The sequence below is a fragment of the Lampetra planeri genome, chromosome 10, assembly GCF_965212315.1.
Source record: "Lampetra planeri chromosome 10, kcLamPlan1.2.h2, whole genome shotgun sequence".
Classification (NCBI taxonomy): domain Eukaryota; kingdom Metazoa; phylum Chordata; class Hyperoartia; order Petromyzontiformes; family Petromyzontidae; genus Lampetra; species Lampetra planeri.
Window position 1 is genome coordinate 8,307,107 of NC_136116.1, and position 11,629 is coordinate 8,318,735.

Below are 11,629 nucleotides of genomic sequence, written 5' to 3' on the forward strand. Positions count from 1 at the left end.
CCGGTTAAGATAATCGTCACTGGTGTTTGCCTTGAGTGGGAATCGAACCCGGGTCCGCCGGGTTCGTAGTGGCAGCGCGCTAACACCCACCCACCCCCCATCATCAGCCACATCAACAACAGGACCCCCCCCCCCCCCGCGAAACACACACCCACCCTGGACTGGAGCCCCCCACTTCCAAGCAAAGCCCCCCCCCCCCATCCACCGCCCGCCTCCACTCCGGCACCACCCCCTCGCTCCCCGACACCCCTCAACGCGAAGGGCCGGCCGCCGGACCTCCTCCGCCCGTCCGGGTCTCCTTCTTCCACTTCATGCGCCGGTTCTGGAACCAGATCTTGATCTGTCGCTCGGTGAGGCACAGCGAGTGGGCGATCTCGACGCGGCGCCTCCTCGTCAGGTAGCGGTTGAAGTGGAACTCCTTCTCCAGCTCCAGCGTCTGGTAGCGCGAGTAGGCGGTGCGGGCTCGTCGTGAATCCTGGCCCTCTGTGTACGGATGGAATCCATGGGAGGGGGGTGGGCGACAATAAACATTGCTCTCTCTCTCTCGTGCTCTCTCTCTCATGCTCTATGTCTCGCTCCCTCGCTCAGCCTCTGGGTCTCAGTCTGCAGTTTTGCTTCGAGATCCTGCACAGTGCTGTGCAGCGCTGTTCAGTAATTGTAATGTAAAGGGGCAGCCGTGCAATTGCCAAATCGCGCCGCTGCAGGCGATAGGGCGCCCACGAGAAAACTCCATCAAGTGGGGCCCCTCAAAAGTGGCTCTATGGCCTCTTCTTCCACGATGGCCAGGAGTCTAAGAAGAGGTATTACTGTATAGAAATGTGCGTAGCAAAAATATAAATCATAATACTACAGCGCCCCCCCTGTAATACTCGCTACGATGATGGTCTGCGCTTGTCACCCTCTCAGGGCTGCACGCTCTTCATTGTATAATAGCGCATCCAGCTCTCTGTTAATCCACTGCTGGATGAAGGCCTCTCTGACCGCCGCATCCGTCACGCGTTGTTTGACCACCATACTTCACCACGCCGGTCAGTGCGGATTGGTGAGCAATGACGGCAGGAGAGGGTTGGGGGGTTGGCCACGACGATCTACGGATATCACTCGCCACTGATGCGAGCCGCGCCCGCGGATGTCGAGGTAGCCGGATTCATAGCGCAGTGCACTAACCCCTGCGCCACAGCCCACTATCTACGCCTTCCTTTTAACAATTGCAAGCCGACGTGTTAAAGCAAATTTCAAAGAGAATTGTTTGGGGGCGAGTGATGTGAGCGAGCACCTATGAAGGACCGCGCAGTGCACGATGGGAGTGGGTGATGCGCTCGGCCACAGGCACGCCGGGCCCCATTTGCTGCTGATGGTGATGATGGTGGTGATGATGGTGGTGATGATGGTGATGATGGTGGTGGTGATGGTGGTGATGATGATGGTGGTGATGATGGTGAAGATGATGGTGGTGATGATAGTGGTGATGATGGTGGTGATGGTGGTGATGATGGTGATGATGGTGATGATGGTGGTGATGATGATGATGGTGGTGATGATGGTGATGATGATGGTGATGATGATGATGGTGGTGATGATGGTGATGATGATGGTGATGATGATGGTGATGATGATGGTGGTGATGGTGGTGATGGTGATGATGGTGGTGATGATGGTGATGATGATGGTGATGATGATGGTGGTGATGATGGTGATGATGATGATGGTGTGATGATGGTGGTGATGGTGATGATGGTGGTGATGATGGTGGTGGTGGTGGTGATGATGACACATGCATGACATCGGGTACTGGTTTTCAGCTGAGTCGACCTACAGCTTTCACACGCCAAAAATATTTATTAAAAAAAAAATAATAACAACGTGTCTGGCTCACAGGAAAAGATGTTGATAAATCTGCATTCTGCCCTTCCTCAGGAAACTAAATATATACACACACACCGACAACAAAAAGACAAAGGTCCCCCATATAGCATTAACAGCCCGTTGGGGTAAGTTCTGTTGGCGAGCACCTATGAAGGCGCGCACGGCTCACGAGGGGGTGGTCTGGCCACAAAATGCCCGGCCGCCTTTGTCTTCCCAGTGTTGATTTTTTTTTTCTCACACCCACAAGGGGAGACCCAGGATCGGTTCAAATATTTGACCTGCATTTAAACCACTACGCCACCGCTCCCCACAACATACATGTACGGTACATACATGAAGAGACAAAGGTCCCCCGTAAAGCCTTTAATATACTATTAGGGCAAGTGCTGTGAGCGAGCACCTATGAACACACACATACACACGTATACATATATGTATATATATACACACAAGGTTTTCTTGAACCAACGCAATTATGCATTTACCTTCAAACACGGTCCTACAGAATAACGTACAGGACAATTCAAATAAATTAGCCTTTGCTCATTGTTAAATGAATTGTAACATCTGCACGATATGTGTATAATGTACCCGGTATATTCATTGGACACGAAAGGAAGACGGTGCATGATGGTGATAATATCACGTTATGTCGGGGCCTTACTGTTATAGCCTCTGTATGCGTGCAAAGTAATTCGATCAGGAATACTGTATAGATATATTAAACTCACATTCATATTGTTGTAATTATCATAAATATTTAATGACATTGTGTTAACGTTTCCATAGTTAAGTGTTTTTTTTGTTGTTACGTGGTTCAAGTAAATGTCTCATTCATAACGCCACATCGCCCTTTGCCTGCATTGCGGTGTCGAGTTAAGCGCGGCACTTTTCTCGTTTGGAGAGCTCTCGATCAGAAGTGAAGAGTTTCACACTGACACAATATTTTTCGCCATAATACAATACTTAACTTAATGATAGCACTGGTCACCATAACCAATTCAATTGTATTATAGTTATAATTAACACGTGCTTCGTTTAAAACAAACTAGACTGTTGGCTGTAACTTTTTTCCGACTAAACTCGCTTTAGTAAATAATCAACTCACATATTATACTCTTTGCAGTCAGTAATTTTTTTTTTTACTTTTAAGCATACAGTACGTGTCTGTGTGTGTATCATCGCCACTAGGGAGACAAAGGCGGCTGGACCTGGTGCTGTCCATCCACCCCCTCGCGTGCCGTGCCGGCATTCATACGTGCTACTCGCTAACAGCACTTGCCCCGACAGTCTGTTACGGCTATACGGGGGATCTTTGTCTTTATAAGTAGAACGAATTCTTCTAAAACTGAAGGAGGGTGTCGACGGTGATTGTGATGTGAAATCGCGTTGCTCAGTTGACCAATATAACGCCACTTGATGCTTGTACGTGAGCGCACTTTAAAATAAACTTTTGAATGTTGAACTTTCCAATTGTCTCCTGTTGTTGCTCGTCTTGTTGTTGGTGGTGTTGTTGGTGGTGTTGTTGGTGGTGTTGTTGGTGGTGTTGTTGGTGTTGTTGGTGGTGTTGTTGGTGGTGTTGGTGGGGTTCTAAGTAGCTCAACGTTAATTTTCGCGAGTTTGGAACAATGTAAACTTTTACATGTTAAAGCTAAAGTTTACAACAACACTTAAACACAACAACACGAAGTGGCAGTGACGACACCACGGTGCTTGTGCCAGGCTAGGTGCACCTAGATATACAAAACACACACAAATACCAGACAACACAACCATAATCCACAAACACTCGCTACATAGGAAGCTTGCATATACGTGTATCACGTGCAAACGTAATGATTATTTATTAGCAAAACTTAGGGATTTTTACACAATATAATTCTTACCTGCTTTTCAAGTTTCAGTGAAAGCGACTAAACTGACAGCACAATTCGTCAGTTTAACAATTCGTGCTTACTTTGAAGCGCACGTGTTCTTGGCTATGCTGTCCATGTTGCCGTGTGCATGATTACCCTCGTGATCAGCATGTAACTAAACGCGCACGTGTGTACATATATATACATATCATTACATTGCCGACACAACAACCACAGCCACCACCACCAACCAGCACAAACGAGTACCCCCTCTATCTTAACTCTGATCAAAGCACTCCTTCTTCCGTCGTTTATAGTATCTAGCATTAGAAGCATTATATAGCCCATATAAAAAAAAAGCAGGGGTGGACGCGCCTACCATTATTCGACGTAAACACCCGTGCGTCGTGGAAGATCACACGTCCTTGCTGCCACTATCCCCCCCACCCCCCACGCACTTCTCTGTTTTATTGCTCTTACAAACAAAAGCTGCGCGGGGTTATTGTTTACCTATATACGACGAGTGTAACACACGCACCAGCCTACCTACCCTGAGCTTGATGCGACCTCCTCATCCAAGGGAAAATCTGGTGCTGCTGCTCCTCCCGATGCTGACGCTGCTGCTGCTGCTGCTCCTGCTGCTGCTGCTGTTGTCGGCCTCCCGTTGCCGCTACTCCTATCGCTGCCGCAGCGGCCACCACCACATGGGACCCCGACTCTGGGGCTCCATGCGACCCTCCGGGCCCCGCGGCACCCCGAGGAGCGGCGCGGATTTGCAGGGCGGTCGCAGCGCCTCGCAGGGCGCCGTTACTGCCGAAGCCGCCGAAGCCGCCTCCGCCGCCGCTGCTGTTGTTGTTGCAGCTGTTGCCGCGTTCGTCTCGACGTCCTGCTGCTGCTACTGCTGCTGCTGCCTGCTGAACACTACCCAGAGCGAGGGCTGCTGCCGCCGCTTTAGGAACACAGAGAGACGCTGTTGCCGATGCCGTCCCGCTTGTAGTCGCGAGAGGATTCGTCTCCTGCGCCGCGACACGACCGCCCACCGAGACGTGCTGATGCTGTTGGTGTTGATGCTGCTGCTGCTGCTGATGCTGCTGCCCGTACAACCCGCAAGAGGACCTTCCGGCCGGTATCATCCCGAGGCCGGCCACCGCGCGCTGCTGCGAGGAGGCAACGCTCTCCTCCTCGCACAACGCTCTCCTCCTCGCACGGAGAGAAGGCAAATGCAAAGGACCCGGGCCCCGTCCAGAGGATTGATTCGCGCAGCAGCAACAGCAAAAAAAAAGATCATTAATTTCATTCGATTCTTTTTTTGGGGGGGGAGGTGGGGGGGGAGAGCAATGTATACTTTTGATGGCGTGCGTCTCTCCCGTGTTGAGACGGAGGATGACGCTTCTACGGAAGGTGACCGAAATCATCGACCGATACGAAACGACGCCGCGATGCCCCCCCCTTCTCCCTCACCCCCCCCCCCCGGTAGAAAACGAAGGGCAGCCGCCCGGGGGATGAGTTTGGATGCGAAGTGGCGAGTTCGGCGCCGTTGTGACTTTTGCACTGTTTGTGCGCAACAACGTGAAGTTTGTTTTCGACGTGGAGGTCTGTTGTTCTCTCTCCCCCTCTCCACCTTCACCACCACCTCCACGATATCTTTGCTGCTTGGTGGCCGCGAGCCGACAGCCCAAGATGGAGGAGGCTCGTTGGGGGGGGGGGCATGGAGCCCGCAGATGAGCGCGGTGCGCGTGACACACGAAGAGGCGATGTCACAGCGACACCTGGCGACCCCCGCTCGCCGTCGGCGGTGCAGCGTTCTCGAGGCATCGCCATCACGCGCCGCGCGCGCCGCTTGTGAAATGGCCGAGTGGCCTTCCTACGGAGCCCTTCCGACATCGGGTGGCCTTTCCCCGGGGGGGGGGGGATGGCCTTCCAGTTACCAACAACAGCAACAATTACGAGCGGCAACAAACAATATCCACGACAACAATGTAAACGGCAGCGATAGGCGACGCTTCAAGAAAGTCGAGCGACCGAGACGCCTAAAGGCTCTCTGATCGTTTCTATGCAGAAGCAGAATTGTCCCCAGATTTGTCAACACAAGTCGCAACAAGTTGACCGACAGCTCGGGTAGCCGAACGCACGGGTGATGTTGCTTGCAACCGAAATAACGAACCCCTGGCAACCGACCGACGGGACGCAACGCGGTCGTTCTGCGTCAGCGAATATCTCGATAAAGAGTTGGACCACCTGCCACGTCACGGTAAATGAAACGCATCATTCAATTCGCTGTCTTTTTTCCTCCACTTTAAGACCTTGAGTCGACACACACACACGAAACTATCTTCAGGAGTCGTCCGTAAAGTGTGTCGGGGCACAATGGTAAATCGGTGTATTTAAATGTTGCAATTAAGTTTGCGATATATACTGTAGCAATTTTTTAAAAATCCCACCGTTAAAAGAAATGCACATATGGCTCAACACGCCTTGCAGTTGGATGTAAAATGAAATGACGGACAGGCATTGTCGTGAGTTCAGTCGGAACACATTTATTCAGATTATTTGCTTATCGAACGAAATCACCAAGGCAGATTCCATCCCCACCCCCGATGTAACGCCAGTCCACACAGACAACGCACAAAGGCAATGATCCCCCCACCCCCGTATAGCCCTTCAGCAGACCGTAGGGGCAAGCGTTGTTAGCGAGCACCTATGAAGGCAAGCGCGGCACACGAGGAGCTGGGTGGCCAGCACCACGCCCGGCAGCCTTTGTCTGCCCAGTGCCCCGATGTTGACGACACAGCGCACCAAGTATTAATGTCACAACTGAGCCGACCTAGGGGAGGCCCCTAGATCGGTTCATATATTCGTCAGCGATGTTTGACCTTGAGCGGGAATAGAACTCGCGTCGCCGGGTTCGTAGCGCACCGCTACACGACTACCCCACACCACACAGCCGTTAACAAAGACAAAGATCCCCCATGAAGCCTTAACAGACTGTTGGGACATGTGCCTTAAACAGACACATATACACACATGCTATGTATATAGCCTATGCACAATTAGCAGGCTTACCTATTGTACAAAATCTCTACATCATCTCAATTGCAGTTTATGATACGCTGTTATGCCAACAACCAGAACTATATACTGTATATATTTTAGAAAATACTGTTATATTTTGTGTCGTTGTTATTAACATCCCGGGGCTATTGACTACATTGCTCAACTAGTGTAACAGACAGAATTTTACGAACAATATCGCGGTTGTAATCATCTTTCGCGTACGTACGCACGTGTACGCATGTGTGTGTACGTACGGGTACGCACGTGTGTGTAAACGATGCGGGGAGCGGTAGCGCAGTGGTTAGCCCACTTCACTCCGAACGTAGGCCACAACGAGTTCGATGCCCGCTCACGGCCAACACCAGCGACGATTATCTGAACCGGTCGTGGGCCTCTCCTCGGTCGAGTCAGCCTCAAATGAGTACCTGGTGCGACGTGTAATAGTACGCCACGAGGGAGACAAAGGCGGACGGGCGTGGTGCGAGTCGCCCACTCCCTCGTGTTCCGTTCTGGCCTTCATAGGTGCTCGTTAACAGCACTTATCCTGTAAAGGCTATGCGGGAGATATTTGTCTTTGTGTAGAGACGGTGCGACTGCGTGTGACCTTATCTTCAACTCAGTACAGCGTTCGGATGGTTAGTTGCGAGTAGCTTGGTTATTGGTTGAATTCGGTTAAATGATTGCGTTTGGTTTGATCGATTGATTTGCTTGGGATTTGTGCGGTTATACTTTGTATTGGCAGGTTGCGTGGGTCGGATTGCGTGTTTAGGTTGCGTGGGTGAGTTGCGTGGGTGGGTTGCGTGCTTGGGTTTCGTGATTTGGTTGATGTTTTCACCGAACATGCTGGTTTTTTATTTATTGTTTATGGTTGAATAGTTTTTTTTCCAGTTTGGGTATAGTTCGTTAAGTTGCTCGGTTAAACGTTCGCTTGGTCAGTCTACACGGTGGGTTTGTTTGCGTGAGTTTCGTTGCTCGCGGTAGCCACTTTGCTTTGTTGATCGAGTTACGGCGGTTGGCTCCGAGTTGGATTTGATGTTGGGTCGATTCGGATTAAGTTTGTTGGGTTGCTTAGTTGAGTTTCTTGTCCGATTGGTTGCGTTCGCCGATTAGTTTCGTCGCTCGGGTTAGTTAGTTGCGCATTGTGTTTGTTAAGTCGCTTGTTTTGATTGCGCGGGCTGCCTGGTGAGGCTATCGTTGCGTCTGCTGTTCGAGTTTGATGATTCGCGATGCCGGGTTCGACGGGGCTGAGTTGATCTGCGTTGGTTGCTTGGGAAGGTTAGTTTGGGTTGGTTATTGGGGTTTATCGATTGGTAAGCTCGGGATAGTTGGTTGCTTTGACAGGCTGCTTGTCTGGAGTAGTTGACTCCCTTAGATTTGATGGTGGATTTGGTTGCTCGGTTAAGTTGCTTGGCTGATCTTATTGCCTCGTTGTGTCGGCTCCATTCTGTCGCTTGCTTGCTCAGTTGCTCGGCTGGTGAGGAGACGTCTAGCTGGCGTCCTTGATCTGTTAGTTGGGTCGTTGCTTGTCGTTCAGGTTGCCTGCCTCGTTATCTTGCGCCGTCTGGGTTGCTTTGGCTGGTCCGGTCACGTGTTTGTTGGTTAGGTGCAATGTTGAAGCGTGGTTATCATAAGGGGGGGGGCGGTGTGATATTCATTGAGAGCCCCCCCCCCCCCCCATTATCCAATGTCCGCCCTTCCATTTCATAGCCCGATGCCGTTCCGGCCTGTGGGCCTCAACGCAGTTGCACCGCCTGCGTACCCGAGAGCCGCCCCACTGACTGGGTGGTTGGTTGTGTTGTTTGGTGGTGGTTAGCGATGTGGTTGTTCGTGGTTGAGAGCCATGGAGCAGGTGAGGGGTGGCTGGTGGTGGTTGTGTAGCGGGTGAGGTTGGTGAGTGGTAGTGGTTGTGTAGGGGGCGAGGTTGGTGAGTGGTGGTGGTTGTGTAGGGGGCGCGGTTGGTGAGTGGTGGTGGTTGTGTAGGGGGTGAGGTGAGCTGGTGGTGGTGGCTGTGTAGCGGGCGATGTTGGTGAGTGTACGAGTTGCGGTGTGCACGCGGCTCTCAGCTGCACCTCCTCCTTCCACCCACCCCGCCTGGCGAGCGCAGACATTGTTCGTGGCGTCGCGTACGCTGTAGTCACAACCTTGCAAACCTGCATTGGGGACACGCAAGGTCGTACCTACAGGGTAGGCGAGCCAAAACCACAGCGGGTGGCGGGCGGGGGGCCGGTGGTGGTGAGGAGGAGGAGGACGAGGATGACGAGGAGGAGGGTGTACGCCAGGAAGGAAGCCGAGGGAGGGTGGTGGTGGTGGTTGGGAGGCACGGGGACAGATGGCCACCGTGCGGACCCCCATCACAATCACGTCGCGTCCTGGTTCCTCTCGTACTCACTTCGCCAATGTTTCCGCGACGTCGTCTCACGGACGTTGTCTCACGACGACGACGACGGCGACGATGATGGTGGTGACGATGTTGAGCGCGCTATCGGATTTGCGGCCGGACACACGCGGCCTGCTGGAGTCGGGGACTAATCACGAAGACCCCCACCACCTCCTCGTGAGATGGCTTCTGGGTATCGAGAGATAGAACGGCAAGATGTACTACTGTACACTGTATGTTGAACTTCTTTCGCGCCGTACGTAGCCCACGGTGCTCATCTGAGGCGGCGGGCGAATTTGGTGGGTCACAATACAGATTATTTTTTTTTTAAATTGCACACAGAGAGACGGCAGCCTCTTAACACTTCAACCGCGAATCGGTTTAGCCACCCCCCCCGCCGTCCCGAACGTTCGAAGCTGTGGACAAACACGAAACGCGCTGTCCTGCGCCAGATCCATTTTCTTTGCGGACGGCTGCCTGCTAACCTCGACCCGGCCGTCCTGACGTGCCCGCCACGCATCCACCGAGCTCCTGTACACGTCATTTGTCTTTAGAGAGAGAGAGGAAAAAAAATACGTGCGAGCCCGTTTTCTCCCCGTCGTTCGAGAAACACCCCCCCACCCACCCCCCCACATCTAGACAATCGATTTTCGTTGCTCGATGCACGCGATTTTCTTTCTACAGCGACACGCACCGATATAGAAAGTCGAGTTAAACCCGTGATGACGAAAAAGGATGAGCGTCGCGGTCGTGGCGTGCGGACTGCGAGGGCCACGCAGCAGAGAATTCGTCGCTGCGTGGTGCCCCGGCGGCTTGCGCACAGGCGCGCGCTATTCGGGACTGCGTAGCGGGGAGCCGTACCTCGAGCGACCCCGGATCCCACCGCGCGCGCTTCGGCCACCACCAAATAGCCCCTCCACACCACCACCACCACCACCAATCGCCCCTCCACACGACCACCACTACCAGTAACCCTCTAAGCCCCCACCTCCATCTCCAGCTCCCCCCCCGGCCCGAAAACCTCCGCACTGCGGAAAAACCACGTCAGTCGCGCCAACCACGTGACCCTTCCCTTTATGCGCGCATTTATTAATTATTTTACGGCGAGTAGCCGGAGGTGAATACATTACATTGTTTAATTGATCCGGCTGAATTTTTTGTGTTAATTTTCCGCAGCTTAACTGCAAGTTTGTCCTTTTAAATAATAATTAAAACTACGACGCCAGACGGTACATTTTTTCTTAATTTCAAGTATCGGTGCCGAACATTTTTTTCAGAAGTTAACAACAAAAAGCAGCATTTTCTTTTGCAATTACTTGTGGCCGGATTTTCAAGGACACGCGATTGCTTAGGGAGGAGGCGTTGTTAACTCACTCAAGCAATAAGCAAACATTATTGGCACACACATCCACACTCTCCCAAAATACGTCTGACATTCTTTCTCACCGTTTTTTTCCCCGCTGTAATATTTAATTTCGCCTGATTTGATTGGACCCCTGCCAAACGATGCATCTGAAAAATAAGTGAATACCTCGATGCGCTTCGACTGGTAGGATGGCGATGTTTAAGCGTAATTCGTATGTGTTTGGGCGATGTGTTTGCCTTTGCTGGAATTTGCACGACGATCGCTTTTTTATATTGTTTGTTATTGTAACGGTCTTACCAGCCCCTTACTAAACATCTGTGAAACACAGCTTCACAGCTTATCGGATTCCTCCAGTATAAATATACATTTTAATTCTGATTCAAAGGTATAGAACATGTAACTTCATCATCGCCTTTGCGCGGACCGTAACTTGCATATTTCCTTCAGATGTGACGTGCACTCCTACCGCGAGAGCAAGCGTTCTCGACAGCAAATGAAACCACACGCACAAACGCACGCAAAACGGCACCGATGAAAACTTAATATCCGGGTGAATTATACTCGACTTGGTGAAGATAAGTAATGCGCTCGATAGACAGTAGCAGCAGCAGCATCAGCAGCAACACGACCCGATAGGTTACCGGACACTGACATGAGCAGCGAGCCAACATGACATTCCCAAACGCGCGTCACTCATCGGCGCTGCGCGTCCTCTATTCAGAAAATGGCTCCCGCCGTGTTACACAGCTGATGAATGGCAATAACGGTGGCAAGCATATATCCTACTATATGTGTACAACAAAAATTCCTTTCGTTTCAACACTGCGTATCCGCAAAAGAAGCGACAAGACCACCGATTATTATCTTCACAAACTTTAACAACAACAAACAAACGCAGTCTCAGAGGGCTCTGTTTTCGCGCTACAGCGCTTTTACGCGACTCCTCGTGTGGTACGGGGTGTGCTGGTGGTGGTGGGGGGGATGCACCAGTTAACGGATGCCGCATAGGGATGTGTAAATAATTATATAATATCACTTTTGACACACGTGTGGGTGCGTGTGTGCGTGTAGCGTACTGACGCACCCGGCCACCCGAGTTCGGTTCCCGCT

General features: G+C 51.6%; 1 protein-coding gene across 1 annotated transcript; it reads right to left on the bottom strand.

Moving 5' to 3' along the window:
• Positions 1-244: 244 nt before the first annotated feature.
• Positions 245-4,904, bottom strand: LOC144720965 (uncharacterized). Its single transcript, XM_078598188.1, has 2 exons — positions 4,273-4,904; positions 245-483 (listed from the first exon to the last, which is right to left on the bottom strand). Exons 1-2 carry the CDS (start codon positions 4,853-4,855, stop codon positions 251-253), a joined length of 816 nt encoding a protein of 271 aa, XP_078454314.1. The 5' UTR covers positions 4,856-4,904; the 3' UTR covers positions 245-250.
• Positions 4,905-11,629: the final 6,725 nt, after the last annotated feature.

What these genes read in the sequence shown, in the direction of transcription:
- LOC144720965 (XM_078598188.1), bottom strand. Translation starts at nt 4,855, where the DNA reads ATGATACCGGCCGGAAGGTCCTCTTGCGGGTTGTACGGGCAGCAGCAT. An exon ending in GAGGTCGCATCAAGCTCAGG is followed by an intron (nt 484 to 4,272) that starts GTAGGTAGGCTG and finishes ATCCGTACACAG; the next exon opens with AGGGCCAGGATTCACGACGA.